Genomic DNA, 24,034 nt, shown 5'->3' on the forward strand with positions numbered 1-24,034 from the left:
TCCGAAATGTGGAAGCACTTCCAGAGAACAGAGGATCCCCGAGCAGCCCAGTGCCTGCATTGTAGGCAGCGCGTCAGCCGTGGCAGAGATGTGCGGCATCTCTCCACGTCTGGGATGAGGTACCATATGAAGAGGCACCACCAGGCGGTGCTTCTTCGGGAGGAGGGTTCAAGTGGCGCCGCACGGCTGCCAGCTAGCCAGAAGGAGGCAGGCTCCTCTGGTGCTCTCCCCCCAAGGGTACCTGCAGGGAAGGGACGCCAAGCCTCTCTCCCGGAGATGCTTGGTATGCAGGGCACTAGTGTGCCCAGAGAGGGGACCCGGAGGGCGAGCCGGCACATCACGCGCCACATCGTCAACATGGTAGCGGTGGATGGGAGACCGTATTCCATAGTTGAAGACTTCGGCTTCTCAGGTCTGCTCCGAGATTGCTTTCCCTGGTACGCCGTCCCTGCTCGCACGACGTTGAGCAGATCGGTGGTGCCCTCGTTTTACAGGGCTGCCAGGGACCATGTGAAGGCACAGCTGTCCCGGGTTGCCGGGAAACTGTGCACTTCACATCCGACATCTGGACCTGCCCAAGTGTGCAGCAAGCGTACCTCTCGCTTACTGCTCACTGGTGGGAACCTGAGGCGGTTGTAGGTGGGGGCCGGGGGGAGATGCCTAGCACAGCTAGCCAGGGAAGGATGGGAGACTGCCGGGCCAGCTACTGCAAGGCCTTGCTTCACGCCGAGGTGCTCGACGTGTCCCACACGGCGGAGAACATCGCTGCCACCTTAAGGAGACAGTTGGAAGAGTGGGTAGGCCAGGGACCCGCCACCGTGGGATGCATGGTGACGGACGGTGGCAAGAACATGAGGGTGGCAGCGCGTCTAGTGAGCCAAGAGTGCGCCTAGTGTGCGGCTCACAAGCTTCACCTAGTGGTGGGAGACGCACTGGGGTTGGGCTCCTTGAAGGAACCCCTTGATACCCGGACCCGTGAACTCTAGTTACTGATCCAGAAATGTCGGAGGCTCACGGGTCACTTCTCGCGCAGCGTGAAGGCCACGCACGAACTGCACCAGACACAGGTCAGGACAGGTGTGCCAGAGCACGCTCTGATCACTGACGTTAGCACTCGCTGGAACTCCACCTGCGCCATGCTTGAGCGCTTGGTGGAGCAGCAGACCGCACTCCACGCGTGGCTCTCCGAGAGCCACAGTGCGAGTCAGGTGGGTGAGTTCAGCCGGGAGGATTGGCTCACTATCACCCAGACAGTGGAGGTCCTGAAGCCCTTCAAGGACTTCACTGTGGCGGTCTCGTCAGACACGGCGACCCTCGGTCTGGTCATTCCCCTGGTGCACACGCTCCAGAGGAATCTGGCCACCCTTGCAGACCGGGTCGCGCCCCGTGCTGACCTTGTTCCAGCGGTGCGCGCACTAGTGAGAAGGCTGAAGCTTGGCATAGCTGCCAGGCTAACTCCTCTCACTAAGGAAGAGTCATACATGTTGGCGACCATGTGTGACCCGCGCATAAAGGGCACTTTCGCCGAGCGGGACGGGAACCTCACCCAAGCCAGAGACGGGCTCTGCTCTTGGGTGAGGCGCAGGCAGGCCGAGAGGGGACACCTGTCGACAGGGGGGACGCAAGAGGTGCCCTGCCGTGCGGGTCCCTCTGATGCCCCCTCTGCGCAGGCCCCCACCCCGCGGCCACCACCAGAGTACCGATGGAGATGGAGCTGCTCCAGTGGGCCCTCGTCCCCTCTGGGGTCGTGAGGACCATGAGAGAGGATCCGGCGGAGGCAATGGTCAGGGACTACCTCGCGGAGCCCTGTGAGTTGCTCTCCACCGATCCGCTCAGCTACTGGGCCAGGAAGGAGTCGGTCTGGCCGGACCTCTCCCTCGAGGCGCAGAGGCTGCTCTCATGCCCTCCGATGAGCGTGGAGAGCGAGCGCGTCTTTTCACATGCGGGCGACATTGTCGGCCCACATCGCACTCGCCTTCTCCCATGGAGAGTCGAGCAGTTGACCTTCCTGAAGGTCAACTCTCGCCTCTTCGATTTCTCAGGACTGGACTTCCAGAGTGACTGAGGTGAGCCCAACTTGTGGCCTGCATCCTCTGCGAGTCCAATCCTTTGGAATCGCGCTCTCCCCTGCATAAAACCCTGTAGACGCAGTTAAAACCAGCCAGTAGAGGGAGGGTGGTTAGGAACCAGTGGCAAAATCCCCCCAGCAATTTGAACCCCCCCTCAAGGGAATTAAAAACCTCTCCCAGCACTGAGACAGACCCTGTGGGACCAAATTTATTCAGAAAAATAATGCCCCAGAAACATGGATTGCCAGTGGAGGGAGAAATAGGTTAGATAGGGATTGCTTAGGTGGGGATTAGGGAATGGGAAAATATCAGATCCTGCTGTGAATGTTTAAAATGTTTTTCACTGTTGAAATCTTTGTAAAAAAAAAAACCAAAAAAAAATGTTGTGGTTATGTTTTTTCAAAGTTGATGGACAGTTCATGTTTTTAAAAAAAAAAACCAAAAAAAATGTTGTGATTATGTTTTTTCAAAGTTGATGGACTGTTCATGTTTTAAAAAAAAAACCAAAAAAAAATAATTGTTGTAATGTTAATGTTTGGTTTGCTGGGGCGGGGGATGCGGGAAGAGTTGTGGATGGGCACCAGCCAATGATGATCTCTCGCAGATGTTTCCAGGAAAATGCTGAGGCTGGTGTGGGGGTGGGGGGAAACCTCTGCAACACTGCTCCAGAAATACCAGTGTCCAGTGCCTTGGCAGTGCCCAGTCCAGCTTTTTGTGCCTGAACTGAAAGCATAGCCGCAGGAAATGACATAGGTTCTGCTGGACCCTGTTGCAGTGGTTTCCCCCCCATCAAGTTGGGTTATGGAGGGAAAGTTGTATTAAGCTGGTAGTTATGATAATCTCGTCTAGTGCGGGCTTCTTTTTCCATGCCCAGTTGTGCCCTCCTACTATGTAACCTGCATATGTTCTAAAATTTAGAGTTCGTCCTTTTCAAAAAAAAATGTTTTTTTTTAAGATTCTCTGATGTGTAGTTAATTGTGTAGTGCTTTTGAGTGGGGGACAATTAGCGTGATATGTTGTGATTTGTTGACCTATTGTAATTTGAAAGTGATAAAATAAAGTTTTTTTAAACTTGAATCATTGTGTGTGTGTTCCCTTCTTTGATGTGAGGTTGGTTCCCAGCATTGGGAACAATGGGGCAGGCTGGCCAGCCTTCTCTGTAGGTGGTGGTGGGGGGCCAGGGGGTGGTTGTCTGTGTGTCAGGTCAGGTGCTCTTTCCCAGGGATGAGTTGGCACTCAGGACAGGAGTGTTCCCATTGTGGCACCCCTGGGCTATGCGGATTTGCCCTGGGAACGAGAGTTAGGAACTTCCCAAAGGGGGAGGGCTGGCCAGCCTGTTCCTGGGGTTATGGGTGTGGGGCAGCTGGGGGTGGATTTGGGTCTGTGAGGGATAATGGGGGGATTTGGGTCTGTGTGTGGCAGCTGGGGGGTGGAATTGGGTTTGTATGGGGCTGTAAGGAGTGGACTTTGGGGGATGACAGCACCTACTTGGGGACTTTATTCTCTGGTAGCCCTTTGTTCCCAATTAGGCCCTGGCTAATGTCTTGGTGAGGGATTCCATGCCTCTGTCAGTTGCTGGCCCTCCTTTGCCATCTTTATCAGAAATTGGCCTAGGGCTGCCAAACTCCAGGCAGGGCCTGGAGTTCAGGTTACAGAGAGTAGTTCCCTGGAGAAAATGGCAGCTTCCAAGGGCAAACTCTTTAGAGGGCAAAAGTTGCCCATGGATTCTAGGGGAAATCCCTACTTAGATTTCCCTTTCAACAAGTCCCACCCCCAAATTGCCAGGAACTTCCAAGGCCAGAGTTTGCAACCCTACAGAGATCCCATTTCCACACTCATAGCCTTGGCACGATAGGTGTAGCCCCCATGGAACATTTTCAGGTTCCTGATTCCAAGTTCAATGACGCCAATGTAAGACAATCCAGACCATCATCAAAAATGAGTTTTAAACAGCAGTGGCATTGGGCTGTATTTTACTCGTTCACTTGTCTAGTTGTACCCAAACATTTTGCTTATGTTTTTAAAATCAAAGAATTTTAAGTGTGGCACTAAAGACATTTTTAAATGGTTTTTAAAATATATTTTTATTTTGTAGTAATTAACGTGGCATTGCTCAAGGCCTTTTGGCCAAATGAGCAGTTTCATTAAAGTAAAAGTTGGACAAAGCTGACAGGAAGAAAATGCATTCAAACTGTGGTGTAGGAAGAAAGTTTTGGTTTACATATAACATGGACTCCCAAAAAGACATGCAAGTGTCTTCTAGACCAAATCAAGCCTGAATTCTCCCTTGAAGATATAATGATTTTGCTTTGGATACATAATGAGAAGACAAGACTCACTAGAAAAGACAATAACGCTAGGAAAAATTGAAGGCAGTAGGGAAAAGAAGAAGACCCTAAAGGTGGTGGATTGACTTCAGTTTGCAATACATGAACAAGGTTGTTGGGATATTTTGGAGCTCATTAATTCTTAAGTTCACCATAAGTGATTTGAATGCATAAAACATACACACATACACATAAAATATATATCTTAGTGCATATATTACCCCCCCACCCATTTATTAGTTTATCTTATGCCCTGGTTTTCTCCCCCCTGGAAACCTATAGTGGTTTACACACTATTGTTCTCCCTTGCTTTGTTTTAACATCATCATAACAAACAGGATAACAATAGACAGCTGCTCCATGCCCCACATTGGGAGTGACTTCAGCCGCCGATGGCCTTCTTAGTAGTTGAAGGGGGTGGAGGGGAGGGGAGGGAGACAACACACTCCAGCCTACTCTATCTGGGGCCTCGGTAACAAAAGGGAAAATGGTGGCAGCAGGAGCTCCTGCCCACTCCACATAGGGCAAGGGCCACCCATTGCTTGGCCTTGGCAAGGAGCCAGTGGTGGGGCAGCACTGATTCTGGGGCCCCGTCCTGCACATTTGTCCAGGGCCCCAGGATCAATAAGACTGCCTCTGAAAAAAACAACTCTATGCGTTACATTGGCTGAGCCAAGAACATCCATCAAGCCTCCAAGGCACAGGATCAGAGTCTCCCAGATTCTAGTCCAACACTCTAGCCATTGCACTACACTGGATATCTTAAAATTGGTTATACCCCACCACCAACTTAACCATTCTTCTCCAAAAGGCACACAACTTGGCTGTGGCTCAAAAATGAGTATGATGCATGGGCCAGTCACTGCAAACTGGTTCTAAGCCTCAGGCTGGGGGGGGAGGGGCCTTGTTCCAATGCTACCCTGGCTTTGGAAGGGTACAACAAAATAGATGAAATAACCTAGGTTCAGTGCCTCCCTCCTTCTCTGTCTCTCTCTCTCTATAATGTGTGTGAAAACATTGTTAACATTACTACACCATCACTGAAGCCTAGAGGATACTTAGGGTCTGTTCACACATGCATGATCATTTCATGGCACTGCACTGGCATGATGATGTCTCTTCTAGGAAGTGATGTCATCATCACACAAGGCTGAGGAGCACACATACTTCACAGCAGGCTGATTTGGGCCACAAATGATCCTGCTTCGGCCTGTTTAGGGCCCAAATCAGCCCGCTACAAAGCACAGGAATACTCTCAGGGCAGCCAGATGACATCAGTGACATTACTGCAGCAGCCCCAGGAGCGTACCCCGAAGGCTCATTCCCTGACTTTCCCCCTTCCAGCCAGGTAAGCAGTGACAGGGGGCGAAAGGTGGGAGTGGGGGATCCCCCACCAGGGGAAATGGATCCCTAATTGTGTCTGAGGATCTAGAATTCAAAGTGTGAATGGTTCATTAATTCCATAGTGCTTCAGTCTTTGAGGGACTGACATGCACGTGATAGTAAACTCCAGATTTCTTGATTGTTAAGGAATGCATGAGGTGGGGGGTGGGAGTAGAGGTGGGAGAAGGGCCCCAGAAGGTAGGAGGGCATTTTGCATGCAAAATGCCACCCCTGGCAAGACAAGCCTCCCCCAGCTGTAAGTAGTAGAGAAAAGAGCACCTACTTGGGGAGGCCATGAAATGCCCCCCCCAAGTGGGAGCAGGCTGAGCCTTGGTGGGGGGTGGGAGTAGAGGTGGGAGAAGGGTCCCAGAAGGTTGGGGGGCATTTTGTTGCAGTGGTTTCCCCCCATTAAGCTTGGTTATGGAGGGAGGGTTGTATGAAGCTGGTAGTTATGATAATCTTGTCTAGTGTGGGCTTCTTTTTCCATGCCCTGTTGTGCCCTCCTACTATGTAACCTGAATATGTTCAAAAATTTAGAGTTTGTCATTTTCAAAAAAAAATTTTTTTTTTAAGATTCTCTGATGTGTAGTGAATTGTGTTGTCCTTTTGTGTGGGCGACAGTTATTGTGATTTGATGTGATTTGTTGACCTATATTGCACTTTGAAAGTGATAAAATAAAGTTTTTTCTAACTTGAATCATTGTGTGTCTGTGTTCCCTTCTTTGATGTGAGGTTGGTTCCCAGCATTGGGAACAATGGGGAAGACTAGGCAGCCTTCTCTGTAGGTGGGGGGGGGGGGGTGTCAGGGGGTGGTTGTGTGTCAGGTGCTCTTTCCCAGGGATAAGTTGGCACTCAGGAGTGTGCCCACCATTGTGGCACCCCTGGGCTGTGCGGAATTGCCCTGGGAAAGAGAGTTTAGGAGTTCCAAAAGGGGGAGGGCTGGCCAGCCTGTTCCTGGGGTTATGGTGGGTGTGGGGCTGCTGGGGGTGGATTTGGGTCTGTGAGGGGCTACTGGGGGGATTTGGGTCTGTGTTTGGCAGATGGGGGGGAATTGGGTTTGTATGGGGCAGTAGGGGGTGGACTTTGGGGGCTGAGAGCACCTACTTGGGGAGGCCATGAAATGGCCCCCCAAGGGGGAGCAGGCTGAGCCTTGGTGGGGGGTGGGAGGAAGGGTGGGAGAAGGGCCCCAGAGGGTAGGGGTGGCATTTTGCATGCAAAATGCCACCCCTGGCAAGACAAGCCTCCCCCAGCTGTAAGCAGTAGAGAACAGAGCACCTACTTGGGGAGGCCATGAAATGGCCCCCCCAAGTGGGAGCAGTCTGAGCCTTGGTGGGGGGTGGGAGGAAGGGTGGGAGAAGGGCCCCAGAGGGTTGGGGGGCATTTTGCATGCAAAATGCCACCCCTGGCAAAGGAAGTCTGCCTCTTCATTTTTTCCCCATAGGAAATAATGAAGAAGAAGATGAGCAGCAGCAGTCTAACAATATGCTGCTCAGTGCTTCTTAATGAGAGGATAAAGGGACCTGGTTTGGGGGGCCATAACATGCCCCCCCAAAGTCCAATCGTCTGAAACTTGGGGGGTTGTTAGAGAGGGGTTAGAGGAAGGTCCCCACCAATTTTGGCTTGATTCGGTGGGAAAATGCCTCCCCCAGGCGTCCGGGAAGACGGAGGCATTTTCCCATTGAAAAAGCCGAAAGCCGAAAGCCGAAACAAAGCCGAAAGCCGAAAGCCGAAACGGCTAGCCGTTTCGGATTTTGCCTGTATCCGAAAGAGATTCTTGTTTCGGGTTTCCCGAAAACCCGAGAGCCAGTTTGGTGTAGTGGTTAAGAGCACGGGACTCTAATCTGGAGAGCCGGGTTTGATTCCCCACTCCTCCACAAAGCCAGCTGGGTGACCTTGGGCGAGTCACAGTTCTCTTGAGCTCTCTTAGCCCCACCCACCTCACAGGGTGATTGTTGTGGGGTAATAATAACACTTTGTAAACCGCTCTGAGTGGGCATTAAGTTGTCCTGAAGGGCGGTATATAAATCGAATGTTGTTGTTGTTATTATTATTATTATTATTATTATTATTATTATTATTATTATTATTATTATTATTATTAAGAATAACGAAACAGAGTGCCTTTGCACACCCCTAGTTCATGCCCATCTCTAATACCTATCCCTGGCAAATCAGTGCCCCAAATTTGTGTCCATTTTTGCCGTTTGGGAATATCTTGTTACATATTCACAAATACAAGTTGATAGCTGTCCTGCTTTAGGTCATCCCAGGATCTCTAAAAAACTAAACCTGAGTACTTTACCTCTAGTGCTGCTGTACCTGCAAGAACATTACAGCATCATGCAGTGCATAATCCAAATGCACATTTCACACCCAACAATTTCTGATAACTTGCTGTGGGACAATTGTCTTTTTCTGGCATATCTCTAACCAACAGAACCACACACACACACCACCCTCCTGGCTTTTAAATCAGTGAAGGACAGCTTCTTGCAACATTGACTGCATACAGCAGGCTACATACAGGCCTACAGCAGGCCCAAAGAGTAACTGCCACCTGAGTACTCAGCAATTCCTGTTTTAATCTATTAAATGCTGCCATAGAGAAAGACAAGAGGTAACAGTCTGCTCCCATTAATACAAAACCTAGAAGCAAGAAGAAGAAAAAGTGTGAAGTTTAGCTCTGCTTCCTTTGCTTCCACAGTCAGGTTGGGGGGGGGGTTGCAGTGAGAAATTCCTTTTCATGATTTAATGGTGGAGTCTGTTATTTTGTATGAATTACTAATCTTCTAAATTAGTTTCTTATTGTTTTAGTACTTCAGCAGATTTTGAAAGAGATTGAGAGCCTGTTACAAGGTAGGATTTATTGTACAATACCTTTTCCAGCCCCTACAGTATTTCTACTCAGCTGATATGCTGAGCCATGAACTACTTGCTTGTTCTTGTGATTGAGCCACCAGTTGCTTAAAATAAATGGAAGTCCCTATTGACAGACTGGCTGTAGTAGACCGCTAATGAAATTGATCTTGGCTTTACTACACTTGTTTGTTGCTGGCAGGGTAATGAAGGATCTTCCCATTGCAAGATTTTCACTGGAGTAGACTGTACTCATTGAACGAGGGTCATATTTTAGCCTAACTAGAACAGAGAAGAGGGTGGGCCATTTGAAGTAGGGTTCCAGGTTCCCAAGGGAAGGTCCCAGTGAAAAATAAACCTTGTAATAGAAGATGCTTCATCGCCCCACCAGCAAAAATCAGTAGACGGAAGGGGGGCATGTAATCACCACCATTTCATTGGTTGTGATATTGGGGGGGGGGAAGGTTTGAGATGAGGATGTCAAACCTTTCTGGTTTGTTCAAGAGACACAAAACCTCAGCAGAAATCGCAAGGGAGGAGTTAAGGCCTCTCCTTGCAGATGTTTATTCCTGCCCCATATTTTGAGAACTCTAGCCATAAACAGGGTTGCCAGTTTCCTGGAGGAAAGTGCCCTGTCTCTTAATAATAGAGTCTTAATGGGCTGTTATTTATCAAAGGATGTTGTTTACCTCCATGCAAGGAAAAGCTTCAACTGGCCATTTCCACACATTACGCCTCTATTAAGGGGACAGGACATTTTTCTCCAAACCAGTTGGCAACTGTAGCCATAAGTCATTTCAGCCCTTGCAGCAACTTCTCTTCTAAAGACACTCCAATTCTCCAGATTCATCCCAATGTTTATACTTTACGGCATCTACAGAGCATATTTATCTTAATTCCAGAGGCTCATAAAGAGTCCATTAATCTTTAGAAAACTGGTTGTTTACACACTAATATAATAAAAGCATAAAATCCAATTTCTGTTCCAGACACATTTCCATTTGACTAGTAACCATATCTCCATTCTCTGTACATTTGTCTGCCACAGCGTGGGAACTTCTGTACTAAGAAAAATAACATCGTCTAGTTTATATTTCAGATTGTGGTCTGAAGGGACATGCTACAGACCCCCTTTGCTGGATCTGGATGGGCAGTCTCTTGCCAACTGGAGCACATTTTCTTAAGTTCCATGGCAGAACAAAGGTGGGATACACATAAAACTAACTAACATTTCACAAGTTCAGGTAACACTGAAAAGGAAAAGCGATAATCAGTGCACATCTCCCTTTCTAACAGGGCCCCTGTACATTCTCAAGTGTTAATAACAGTTTATTGTATTTCTGTTAAAATAATACAATTATATTACAAATCAAGGTATATAGCTATAGTTTATATTCATAAATATTAGCTTGATCATAGGCAAGCATTCAGCATGTACTGCTCTTCCTAGTAAGCAGCAACATGAAGACAGAATGCTGGGGAGAAAAATCATGTGCTGAATATCTGCCTATCATGCAGCTGCACAAGGTCCAAGGGCCCTGCTCATTATTATTCTTATGCAGGGCTTTTTTTCAGCTGGAACGCGGTGGAACAGAGTTCCGGAACCTCTTGAAAATGGTCACATGGCTGGTGGCCCCGCCCCCTGATCTCCAGACAGAGGGGAGTTTAGATTGCCCTCCGTGCCATGGCACTTCAGCGGCGCGGAGGGCAATCTAAACTCCCCTCTGTCTGGAGATCAGGGGGCGGGGCCACCAGCCATGTGACCATTTTCTCCAAGGGCAACCCACTGAGTTCCACCACCTCTTTTCCCAGAAAAAAGCCCTGTTCTTATGTATACATTACCTCCTTTGAGTGTTAGAGCATTTTATATATATGACTTTTATACCTATCAGGCCGGTCAGTGTCATTCTAAAGAGACACTTAAGGTGTGGGCAGGGAATCAAGGCTAAAAAACAGTGACTTGCTTCCATGCATGATAGAGCTGAAGGGGGGATTTCCTAGTTCATCACTCACTATATCCTAGCCTCTCTATGATACTGATTCCTATTTGAAAACTGATATCATCTTGAGGTTGTAGGCTAATTTACCAAGTCAGCTGTCATACTACAGAATTTTTCGTTTGGTTTCTCTATCAGATCAATTTTATTTGTAGAAATGACAGAAGAGTATATTTTACTTCAGAACACATTTGACTGCTACCATTAGAATGACAGAGTGATAAACGTTAGGACAATTTTTCATATTAAAACTTGGGAGATTTTACTGTTCATTCATTTTACTGGCAGCTGTGCATTGGTTCCTGTTTTCAAGTCACTGATACATGACTATTTTTATAATAATTTTAACACTGTTGGTTTCCATCCAGTGGTATCTATTCCTGTTCTATGTGTTTATATCACCATGTTGCTTCTACAACTGTATTGGTAGATAGTCAAGTTAAAATGGTTAAAATAAATATGCTACACTGATTGAAAGGGGTGTGTGGTGGGGAGTGCTGCTTTCTCAGAGGCAATTGATACTGGTACCAGACAAAGGGCTAGATCCAGACCAAATTTTCCATCAGAAGAATGAAAGTTTTCTGCCTTTCCCCTTCCACTGCAGACTGCTGACCCACAAAATGCTGCTTCTGGGGGATAGGGGACTCTGAGGAGCAACATGAAGGAGGTCTGCTAGGAATGGATGGAAATTGCCAATTTAGTCTGGATCTAACCCAAGGAGAGAGTGATAAGCTACTCTAACAATTGCCATTTTATTAGTGCCATCAGTGGACTAACCTAGGTCTAACAAAAGTATTCCTTCAATGCCCTTTCCGGAGAAAATGTACCTTGTGGCTAGGGTTGCCAGTCCAAGATTGATAACTTGTAGGAGACAGGGGACAGGGACAAGGGGGCATATGTGGGACATCAGTGACATCACCAATGTTACTACATCAATCCGGAAGTGACAAAGAGTTGCTCTAGGAATTGCCAGAAACACTATGGTAAAACTACAGTGTTCCTGGCAATTCCTAGAGTTACTCTTTGTCACTTCCAGGTTGTATCCAGAAATGATGTAGTTACATCAGCAATGTCACTTTTTTATTTTAATTCTCTCTGGGTGCTGCTCTGAGCAGTGGCAGGAAACTGGGTTTGTCAGAGGGAGACCTTTTGCCATAGCAGGAGGTCATCTAACAAGCCTACATGGGGCTATTCTGGCTGCCTTTTGCTGGCATTTCATAGCTGAGCTAGCTGTAGCCATGATAGCCTTAAATTTGGCTTTCTTTTGTGGCAGTAGTAGAGGTGGAGAGCAGAGAATTGGAGAACAGGAAAGTGGTGGCAGGAGGACGAACTAGGCAAGCTGCAGCGGGGGGGGGGGATATTTCTACTAAGGCTGCTTCTACACAGGTGTTTTTCTCTGTCTTTGGTCCCAAACTGGAGACTGTTTGCAGAAGCATCACCCACAGCAGCATTCTCTAATAATCTGTCTTCCAGATTTTCTATGCTTTCGGTATGCTTTCCCTCAAACCTGGCTTACTGCTATCTTTTCTGAAATAAAATAATTGAAACTCAGTAGCATGTTGTCTGGAAGGGAAGGTGCACATATTCAAAAGTCTTGTCCATATCTGCACCTTTTTCCTTCTGTCAGTTCCTTGCTGCTGCCATTTTTCCTGCTGCACTATTAGAAGCTTTCTGAGGGCTTTAAAATTGTAATTGCTATAATGCTATGTTGTTAGATTTGTCTATATATAAAACATTGTTTTTTGGAGCATCATCAGTGCAGAATGAGAGGATTTCTAATCACGTATTGTGCAATCCTAATCTGAGTTACACCCTTCTAAACCCTCTGTGCTGATATATACCTCTTGATATATTCATTGCCAAAATGAGATTCCAGTGAAGTAATCCCATGGACTCCAATGGAATCCAGCAATGGGATCCAATTAAGCCACTTACTGAAGGGTCAGCTGAATCAGCCCCTTATAGTTCATCCAGTGAATGTGAGGCTAAGCAAGAATTTGAATTTGGTGTCACTGATCCAGGATGCTAGCTATTGTAAAGGCTATGGTTTATTGACAGAGCACCTACTTTGCATGGAAAGGGCCCCAGGTTCAGTCCCTGGCATCTCCAGTTGAAGGGATCAGGTAGCTGGGATGGCAAAGATCTCTTCCTGATAGCCTGGACAGCCACTGCTGTTGTGAAAATGGGGGGATGACCCCTCCTCCTCTCTCTCTTTCTGGGTCTCCCCCCCCCCCCCGGCAGCACCTCTGTTCGTTTGTTCTGGAGAGCCACTTACCAAGGCTTGTGAGGTGTGAATGGAGTAACCTTTAGTCTAGCCCCGTTTTCCCTCTTGCTAGTCTGTCCTAGTGACGTGAATAATCACCTTTGTACAGAGAAAATCTTAACTCGTCACAAGGTTTATTTTGACTGACAGAATGTTACATTGGAATGTTGCATTTAAAATGTCAAGACCAGATGCCACTAGGTCTGTCTGCCCTTAGATGTTACAAATATAGAGCAAGACCGGTAATAGTTACAGAAATACAAGCATGCAGTTTACAATGTTATAATCTATGGACCTTATGATAGAAAGAGAGAACTAAAAGAATACTTATCCTTAATAATATAAAAACCGTAAGCAAACTTACTGTAAGTCTATAACAGAAATCCTTATACAATCCTAAGTACTTAATCCTTAACCTATACTTATATTAATTCTTAACCTAAGAATAGCGCCTTAAAGCCTTATAACAGAGTTACTAACCCCACAGAAATCTTCTGCCTTACCTCCTGGAAAACCCCTGGACCAACTTGGGTCTCTTGTGGGTTCCAAAGAGGAAGCTTAATGGCCACCAGTTGGCAGACACAAAACCCTTGTGTCTTCCCAAGGAGTGGCGAGGACTAGCTCCTTGGTCACTCTTTTTATAGAGTAGTCCTCAGCTTTCTGATTGGTCAGTGGCCCTCTGATGCAGCTGATTGGTCAATGGCACCCTGACATGGGTGGTTCCATGACCCTGCTGACATAGGTGGTCACATGGACTTGTTGGCCTATGGGGTTGAACCAGTTCTGTGGCTCTTCAGTTGTTCCTTGTCCTTGTGCCTAAAATAGCCTTTGTCTTGAGCCAGTCTCTGCCCACGTGACTTTCACTGTATGGATGCTCTTTTTGAAGAGTCAGCATGATTCAGCATAACTCATGAAGCCTAAAAAAACTGTCTTACTCTGATTGGCTAAAGAGGTCAGAGGGGAACTTTAACCCTTATATTATGGCTTGGGCCTCTTTCTGTCTGTCTTATATGTCAAAGCTGAACGCCTTTCCCCAATTTAATGCTCTTTTATGGCCCATGCCTGGTTTATGTCAAAGGGCGGGGGGGGGGGGGCTGCTGCAAACTTCTGCCAGCTCCCACATAACACAAGTGTACATGAACTGAAGTGAGAGCTTTTGGAAGTTGCTTTTTAGGACAGAGCTGGTTCTCTGTTATGGGTTTGGGTTCAGATCAATCCAAACTCTAAAATTCTGACCTCAACTGCCAGTCAGGGTAGACAATACTGGCGTTGACAGACCAATGGTCTAACTCAGTATATGACAGCTTCACGTGTGCCAGTACCACAGTGGCTTGCACAAAAAAAATGTTGCCTCATAAAAAGTAATAGGGAGGGGGAGTAAAGAAATCATATCTTTTAGAGTTCCAATGGAGCCTTAAAATACAAATTCAGCTACATTCTTCCCCCTTTTCTAAAGTGCATTTATGCTGTATGTATAGTACAATAACAATATGGCCAACTGCAGAAAAAAACCATAGTAACTGAAGGATTTAAAATCAGTTTACTTTCTAATATAAACATTCCCTAAGGATTAGACAAGCTCATTTACTGAAATGAGTACAAAAATAATAATTTAATTTGTTTTAAAAAATTAACTCCAACCCCAAAAAGAAAATGAAAATAAATGAGATGTATGGTATGGGGCTGTAAATATATAACCAGATCACATCAAATGGGCTGCAAAATACAAAAATCTCTCTCCTCTGGAATAAATTTCATTTACTGTGTGCCTTATATATGAAATGTCTCCGCTGTGGCTATGGTGCCACTGCATGGTATTATCCATGTGTGGACAATTCTGAAATTAAAAATCGTAGTAGAAAGATGGCAATGTGTCAAGGGCACCCTAAAGAACTGAGCTGGTGTTTTACAGTGCAATCCCGAACACACACCCTTCTAAGCCCAATTACTTTAGTGGACTTTTTAGACTCATTAGACAATGGAAGGGGAATAAAGAAATCATCTCTTTTACACTTTTATACTGCTAGACAATGGAATTTTGCACAAAAGCAAAAAAAAAAAGTGCAAAATCTTGGTGATCTAGTAGTTAACAAATGCCAAAAAGAGCAGTCAAGTCCTTGCCTCTTCTCTAGGTATATACTGACTAGCTAGAAGTTGAGAAGTTACAGATAGAGGCAGGCATGAACGGTTCATCACCGCAGACAGCGTGGCACCGATCAATCAGTTTCCTATGGGGGGATGGGCTCTCTGCAGACGTTCTTCTGATCTGGAAATGAAGTTTTCATGAACCAAACAAACCTGTTCACTGTCAGGATCTAAGGTTGTGAGGTTCCTTGGTCAGAGTTATGCCATGTTTAATCTGTAGTTGCTAGCTTTTTCTCCCTCCAGGTCCAGGTGTTATTTTGACCGCGCTTTCCATGGGAGAGAATACTCTTATCTGTTTCTACAGCCAGAGACCTTGACGGGCCGAGCCTTCCCACAGCAAAGTTCCCATCGCCCTGGAAGATGGGGGGAGGCTGGGAGTGAAGGGTTTGATGTATCACCAGTTTTGTTTTCTTCTCTCATTCTCAACAATGTATGTGTTCAGCCAAGATCCTTTCTAGGCCTTGGAATATGGATACTTGTGTCAGAGCCTAGTCTTTCAATAAACCTTTTGAAACCAAGAAATTGTGCTTCTTGCAGAAGGGGGAGACGAACTCTAGATAACAGGGATTCCATAGTCTGACATTTTGTTAAGAATCCTACTTTTACTCCCCCGACCCCTCACCCAGGGAGGATGGATACCAGCAGGAACCTGACTGATCTGTCTGTGCCTGGACAGGAGGGTGCTGGGACTACAGAACTGCCTGCCGGTGGTACCAGGCAGGACCGAGTGATTCTTGAGGGAGCTCAACCAAAAACGAGTGGGATCCGTGGATGTGAACAGCTGATATCGTTGCCAACTCCTTGGCAGTGGGGTTCCAGACCCCGGGAAACCAGGGAGAGACGAGATGGCACCATGTTTTCCCGCTCGATGATTGATCTCAGTAGGACCATCGGGTCGACAGAGCAGGGAGCAACGGGAGGACCTGTCTGGGAAACAGGTCGCTTATCCACGCTCTCGGCAGGCGCTACTCGGACCAGCTCCCAACCATGGTACAGATGGGATGCAGAGGCCAGGCGCCTGGTGGAGGATGTCCACCGGGGGGAGGCCAGTGGGCCTCAGAACTGGGAGACTGCGCGTAATGAACTCTTAAGTTGGGATTACACCGATGTGGGCTCAACTGGAACATGGGACATGGGCGCAGGAGCCCAAGCCACAGACCCATGTTGGAACCGATTACAAAACCAAGCCCATGTGGTGCAGTATGGAATACTTGCAGTTATGGGAATGGCTAAGGGCTGGTTGGCAAGTGCTGCGGAAGAGGAAGAAAGTCCCAGGGAGACAACAAGGGTGACTTCGGCCGGCAGAGATTGGGTGCCAGGGATTTCAGGTGATGCTGTGGACGAAGCGGATAGACAGCAGCGTGACTGGGAGGAGACCCTGCTCCTGCCGGATCAGACGCTGCCAACCGAGGAGGAGGAGACGGAGTACGGGGCAAGTTCATGAAAGTTCTTGGTTTGTGATACGTCAGGAACCATGAACTGCACGGTTCAGAATTTTCCCGGTTCGTGCTAATCTCTAGTTACAGAAGAGGCACTCATTCTTCAAGGGGGACTGTTATTTTCAACCCTGTGTAAAGAACCAGTTGCTTTCATCCTGCTACTTCTTTATCAGGGGATTTGTGAATGAGCTACCCAGCTAAATGCTGTGGTGTGGTGACGTGCTGTTTTAATCTTTTTCACAAAATTAACTATTAATAATGTATTGAATACCATTAAAATGATAATGTATAAATGTATAATTCATATCAATCAAAGTGTGTTTGGTTACCGGAAATATGAGAAAGAACTCTCCTGATCAGAACTGCAGCCCAACATCTCTAAGACAGACAGACAGAAAATGTAGAGTGTTACAGTGCAATTAAGCTAGAGGAAATATAATGTGTTTGCTTCATTCAGCTTCTTAGAGTCATAGCCTCAGGGGATTTAAGGGGATTTGCTTCATGGATACAATCTGGTCTTGACACCCATTGTACCTCCCAGGGATTGGGGCCTCAACTACATATGCACTAAAATTGTAAGGAACAAATCTACCCTGCCTACATGAGGGGGTCCCTCAAGAGTGATCAAGCCCTGGGCCCAGACCTCAGCAACAGCCCATGGAATCTTTTTGGATAGACTAAGGGTGACTTAGCAGGCACATGCTCTGTGCAGAAGGGTTATAGACAAGCAGTGCATAGTGAAATAGAAGTTAAACATACACTAATCATAACAAACTCTTTTAAAAGGCAGCTTCTTACACGATCCCATTATAGGGCATAAACAACACATCCCATGACTTGGATTCTTACAGGACACTGAAAAATGGGAGGGGAATAAATGTAGCCAGTACAATTCTGTCTTTCACAGTATCACCAGGCAGGCAGAGTATTGAGATGGTAGAATAGGGCCTAGTTATATGTGCCATGTGATACAAGTCAGGTTGGAGGTCCTCCAACTTAACTCACAGTCACACATTCATCTAGGGAACTCACCTTAAAAACGGCTTCATCCCTCAGTATGGCTTGGAGCACTAGTGAAAACAACTGGGAGGGGCTATTTGCTCCTTACTTGAGCTCTATGTAGGGATCCCAGGTGACTGGCGGGGGTGGGGAGGAAGGTGCAGAAACAGGCCACCTGGCCATGCTCCCAGGGCAGTGTGACGACATCAAATCCCGGGAGTGACGTCATCGCAATGCCCCAAGAGCACTCCCATGCTTCGCAGCAAGCCAATTAGGGCTCCAGGGAGTTGTGCAGGAGCGCACAAGCAAGAGGAGCAAAGACAAGGTGAGTGCTGGGCCCTCTCCTTCCTGCCAGGATGGTAGGGGGACCTGGCAACCTTAGCTCCACATGTTTTTGGTCACATGACCCCAGGCACATGGAGCCCAGAGAAAGGATCTAAATAGGGTACAACAGTATGCCTGTAGACTCTGCACATACAGGGCCTTTTGCAGGTTTCCAGCTGAGTGGGAAAAAGCCGTTATATGTTGTTCATTTATATACATGCACAATTGTTTATACAGGTAAGCTGTATTTAAACCTACAGAAAGGGACAATCCACCACAACTCCATTCACGAACGTCTAAATAGGGCTAATTCTTTCAACGTATTTGTTTTAGAAAGCTGGAGAAGTATTTTAGGCATGATATTTCTATTAAAAATTAATAGCATTCTCAATTTGCAAAATATGAAATTGTATTCTGTTTTTCTATAAAGTTCCCCTCAGTTTGCAACTGGAGATTACTCTTTTGCACTTCTACTGTCATCGAATGAAAACATAATGATTTGGTGAATTAGTCTTTTATATTTTTGAATGACAAATCTTAAAATTTTGACCTCCTGAAAAAACATATCCTCTTCCTAGCGTGCTCAAATGTATCAGTTTGGCTTAATATAACAAGCATAATATATAGGAAGAACAGAGTGAAATGCATGAATAAAATTTCTGATTCTTCCATCAAATAATAGCTTGAAAAGTCTGTCATAATCATTATCCTTTAGTCTCTCTCTCTCTCTCTCTCTCACACACACACACACACACACACACACACAGAGAGATATTAATCAGCCAACTATGGAAACATTTGGTTTTGGAATTGGTTAAATGAGTGCTACTATGCAGTTTATAAGCAAAAGCTATACTAATTTTATTGTTCCAGTTCAGGTTGTTTCCAGCCTTGTTCAGACATTTGATTTAGGACCTCCAACCTAACATAACAGGAGCATATTGCCCACAATCCTCCTAATATGTGTGATAGTCATTTTGTGCGAAGAGGGGCAATGCCTATTTTCCATGCATGTACAGCTTTGAAAAGAACACATTGTTGAAGAAATTCATTTGCATGCAACAAAGCTGTACATGCATAGAAAATATGCCCATTTTCGCTTTTCACCCAAAATGGTGATCCTGTATATCAGTAGGATCATGTATGGCTGGAGTGCCAAAAATCAAACATTAGAACAAGTCTATGGTCAAACGCAAAGTTATGGTTAGTTAACTCATTATAAACAGTTGTGGAGAAATGCCCTCTACCCAAGAATTCACCCCAGTATTTTAATTATTGTGATAGCTTTCTGTCCATGTACAGGAGTCCAGCTGCAGGCTAGTAGCTGGCAGAAAGGAAGAGTTTGAAGGAAGAAGCCATCAAGCTCCAAGCACAGAGCATTAGGTATTCTAATGAATTTGGCCAAAGCTGGACAATGATTCACTGTCCCACCTAGTAAGTCATACCTACAAGCAATGAAGCTAAGAAGATCTAAATGAGCCTCAGATGGGAAGAACTCCCTAAAGCAGATTATAAATTCTCAGGATGCAAAGAAGCAACTCTCTGACTCTTATACTTGCATTTTGCTATTGACTTGACAGCACAAGCCATGATGGACGACATCTTTTCCACGTGGCAAGGAACAATGGAGAGATGAGCCAACAGTGAGCATTAAAGTAACACTGAACTTCAAGTGAACTGCAACTTCAAGTGAAGCTAGCCTATCCTATATCAACATCATTTAGGAAGTACCTAGTGTATGAAAAGAGGGCTGTGGGTTTTTCCTTTTCTTTTTCCTTTGCTCACCCTGAAATATTTGAACAGAACATGTGTGATTTTTTATTCATTTATTAAACTTGCTTATATTCAGGGCTTTTTTTCTGGGAAAAGAGCTGGCAGAACTCAGTGGGTTGCCCTTGGAGAAAATGGTCACATGGCTGGTGGCCCCGCCCCCTGATCTCCAGACAGAGGGGAGTTTAGATTGCCCTCCGTGCTGCTGAATCTAAACTCCCCCCTGTCTGGAGATCAGGCGGCGGAGCCACCAGCCATGTGACCATTTTCAAGAGGTTCCAGAACTCCGTTCCACCGCGTTCCAGCTGAAAAAAAGCCCTGCTTATATTGTAAACACTCTGAGTCTTGTCTCTGAAAAACACCATGCCTATTCAGTCCTGCTGTCTGCAGTGTAGTAATGGGGAGTGGCAGCAGAGGAGCTCAGTATCCCTGGAGGACAATAGCTCTAAATGGCATAGTTGCAATAGAGCTCTCCCATGGTACCTTGTGCAGCAAAGCAATTTGGTTTGGGCACCCCTGGTGAGTGAAAGAAAGGGGCAGCAGTGCCAGGCAGAGTCTTGAGGTTTTTCCCTACCTCCCAGGGCCCACCCAGAAGGAACAAGGAAGGGTTTACGAGTCATTCATTCATCACATTGAGGTGATCAGATTGGGAAGAAGTGACTAATTTGGACTCAATTGACCTTCCAACTAAATTCTGGAGACACCCAAAAAACAACTCAAGCTGACCCACAAAGAACTTCACTATCTTAAAACGTTAGGCTCTTCAAATAACACAAACACAAGAAAGAAAAGTCACACAGATTAAAAAAATAAACTTCTAGTTACTCCCCAGTCATTTTTTCTAATACAAACTACAACTGGCTTTTCTTTTTCTTGCAGCTGTTGAGTTCAATCATAGGGTTATTTTCAGCAAATATACCATAATAATAACATAGTAACGTCTGATTTATATACCACCCTTCAGGACAACTTAACACCCACTCAGAGTGGTTTACAAAGTATGTTCTTATCCTCACAACAATCACCCTGTGAGGTGGGTGGGGCTGAGAGAGCTCTGAGAGACCTGTGACTGACCCAAGGCCACCCAGCTGGCTTTATGTGGAGGAGTGGGGAATCAAACTCAGTTCTCCAGATTAAAATCCTGCCGCTCTTAACCACTACACCAAACAGGTTCCCTAAGGAAATGAAATAAACTTGCTACGCATACATTCAGCAGAACTGTTCATCTCATATAGCATATTGAAAGTGTGCTGATGATGAATCTTTGTGAAGTGGTAAGCAAGTGTGTGTAAACATTAAATTAACATTAACATTAAAGAGCTGACCCATCTCTTTAAATGCATGTCTGCTCCAATCTCATAGAAAGCAGGAGACAGAGGATAGAAATGGGGGTCAGAACATATGTGAGTTTCTGCCCCTGTCCTTGGCTTACTACCTTGCACAGTGTCTGATTTTGCCCCTAACTGGGTTCCAATACTAGAAAATGCCACAGAGAGTAACAGAAATCTATACTGCCTCCAAGAAGCAGAACACTATGATTTCACAGACAACCAAATCAGTCCATAGCACCAATCTAAACCTTAAACACAAAGACTGTATAGTTGATTTCCAAGTATGTACTCTCTGCTAAAAAAAACACTATTTAAATATTGGGATAATTCTATAAGCAACATATAATGTATCTCCATTCTCTAGTGGATATTGAATTTCTTTTCCAAAGATAGGCAGAGAATACATCCAAGATGCAATGAAGGTCCCTTGATATCTGCCCCCTACCCCTTACCGTCTGGCTCTGCCTGTCAAACGGTCCTTTCCTTTGGCCTTACTGCTCGTTACTGGCAATGTTCTGGAAGCAGGCTCACTGGTGCCCATTCTATGTGGTCCTCCACCTGAAAAACATGCCATAGACAGAACTGGAGTCTAGCCAGTCCAGCATCAGTCTATCTCCAGAAGGCCTACCTTAGAGCTTTGAGTGCTGTGTTTGAAACAGAGCGCAGTAGCAATAAGGCTTGACTAAGAGGTGTATTATCTTATTCATACATAGAACTGGGAGACTAAGAAATTCCTTGAACATTAGAGAGGCAAGGGCTTCATTCACACATTGTTGGATGTTGTGCTATTGTTGCACAATAGCAACCATTCACAACTGGATTTTCCTATGTGGACAAAACAATCCAGATTATCACTATAGTGCAACAATAGCACAATATCCAGTGATGTGTGGATGCAGCCAAAGACTTCCACTGAAGAATATAAAAATAGCAGTTTTCAGAGACATGTTAGCTTGGATCCTAAGGTGTCTCTGTCAGCTCAACAGCAGTTCCTCCAACAGAGTTGCATTTCTGTATGTAGGGGAAGGGAGAGCAATGTTCGCCAATTCTTTCTTCCTGCTATAAACTCCCACTATGCATTTCCCACTGGTATGTACCTTACCATTTTACTCAGAGCAGTAGAGTAAACACCAGTGTTTGAAGCCTTTCTCCAGCCTAAGAAGCTTTCCTCCAACTTATGTAACTCTTCTTGCAGTGCAAGAGCCACTTAAAGTACAAGAAAGCTCCTCAGGTTAGAGAAGAATATGAACTTTGTTGAGTGGTGTGGTAGGAAGCACACCTGGGAGGTCTACATGAGCATATCTTCTAGGGGCACACAAACTTATGAGGGGAGGGAAAGGAAGACATTGCCTTCCTCAGGCACCACTCTGCTTGCTCTGTTTAGGTCGCAACCCCTAGTCTTTCTGTTTTTACTGCATTTCTTACTATTCAGCAATTTGTTGGCCACCTTGAGTATATAGTCTCTCTTTCTTCACTGTCACAAATATTCCTTTATCCAACAGCAGTGTTGCTGAAAGATGCAGGAAACAGTTAAAATGGTAGTAATTCAGCCATGGAAGAAGGGTGCAAGTCTAAACCAACAAACATATCTGCAATGACCAGTTGATGGGCTGGAAAAAGCAAATGTTACTCAGTGCCTCTATAAAAGGGATGCTACTCTGGACTAGAGATGGGCACGAACCGAAATACGAACCAAAATTAAGCATGAACCAGGCCGATTCGTGGTTCATCAGATCCCATTTCTGATGAACCGCCACAAACTTTAGGCTGGTTCGTTTGGTTTGTTTTTTGGTTCATGACTGCAGACAGCCTGGTGCCAATCAATCAGTTTCCTAGGCAACAGGGGATGGACTTCCTGCAGACCTTCTGCTGACCCGGAAGTGACCTTCTGCTGACCCGGAAGTGATGGTTTTCTGACCCAGATGTGATGGTTTCACGAACCAAACGAACCGGTTTGTGAACCAGGGGCAGGTTCATGAAAGTTCACGGTTCGTGAAATTTGACGAACTACAAACCACATGGTTGGTTTTTTTCCAGTTCCTGCCCATCTCAACTCTGGACCTGGAATCATGAGTGGAAACAATTGGGGCAAAACATATTATCTCAGTAAGGTGTTTGTTAGTCTCTTGATGGTTCATTGGTGCAATGAGCCAGGATTTACAATATAACTGAAATGAGCTAAAAGACTATTCCTGGATCCTACTCACCTTTTCCTTCAGAAGGCAATGATCGGTGCTGGGACTTCCTGATATTTCTAGTACCTTGAAAGTACAAAGCATAAAAATCAGTATGATTAGTAGGAGCTCCCATTTCCCCAACCCAGCACAGCACTAACTGCCTAACACAAAAAAGGTGTAACTATAAGACAAGGCAGGACATTTGGTGGTTTCAACATCTGGCAGCTGAAAATACATACATTTGAATTAAATGCACTGAGAACGCTGCTTGTATAACAGTAATAATGAGCAAAGAAAATGAACAATATGGTTTTCTATCTGTGCTCGAGGTAAAAACTCCAACTTTTAATAAAATATTGCTTTTACATTTGTTTGGCTCAAACATTCTTCATGATGTTTTTAGTAGTTTTTTTTCTAAACACAATTTCACATTTCAGCAAAAACAATATGACAACAATATGAAGGCTGCTGCTTTTGTGCTTTCCAAATATATATTATTATGCTTATATACAGGGGTCATTTCGTAGAAAAAGAGCTGGAGGACCTCATTAGCATATGCCATGCCCCTTGCCATTGCTGGAAGTGTGTCATTAGCATAACTGATTTGCATATGCCACACCCCCTGACATCACCTATCCTGGCTATTTTGGCCCCAATCTTGGCCATTCATGGCCAAAATTGGGCCCAAAATGGCAAAAAGGGGCTGAAAATGGCCAAAAAGGGGCCCAAAATGGTCAGGATCCAGCTGCTGCTGAGCGAGAGAGTGATCCACCACCCATCAGAGGCCCAATCTGGGATATTTTGGCCCCAATTCAGGCTGAAATGGGCCCAAAATGGCCAAGAATCACATGGGCAGGACCACCTGTCATGTGACCTCTTTGGGGAACTGATGGAACTGTGTTCCTGCATGTTCCCCCTCAAAATAAGCCCTGTTTATATACAGCATTTCTATCT

At 45.6% G+C, this 24,034-nt stretch overlaps 1 protein-coding gene across 1 annotated transcript in view; it reads right to left on the bottom strand.

Moving 5' to 3' along the window:
* The window catches only part of CCDC9B (coiled-coil domain containing 9B), a 90,734-nt gene that overhangs the window by 8,519 nt on the left and 58,181 nt on the right, over positions 1-24,034 (bottom strand). The window contains exons 9-10 of the mRNA XM_054969920.1: positions 23,111-23,164; positions 21,356-21,461 (exon numbers count right to left, since the gene is read on the bottom strand). Of these exons, the coding sequence (XP_054825895.1) occupies positions 21,356-21,461; positions 23,111-23,164 (160 nt within the window). The remainder of the gene's footprint in view (positions 1-21,355; positions 21,462-23,110; positions 23,165-24,034) is intronic.

This window comes from Eublepharis macularius, chromosome 2 (assembly GCF_028583425.1).
Source record: "Eublepharis macularius isolate TG4126 chromosome 2, MPM_Emac_v1.0, whole genome shotgun sequence".
In the NCBI taxonomy this organism is placed as follows: Eukaryota; Metazoa; Chordata; class Lepidosauria; order Squamata; family Eublepharidae; genus Eublepharis; species Eublepharis macularius.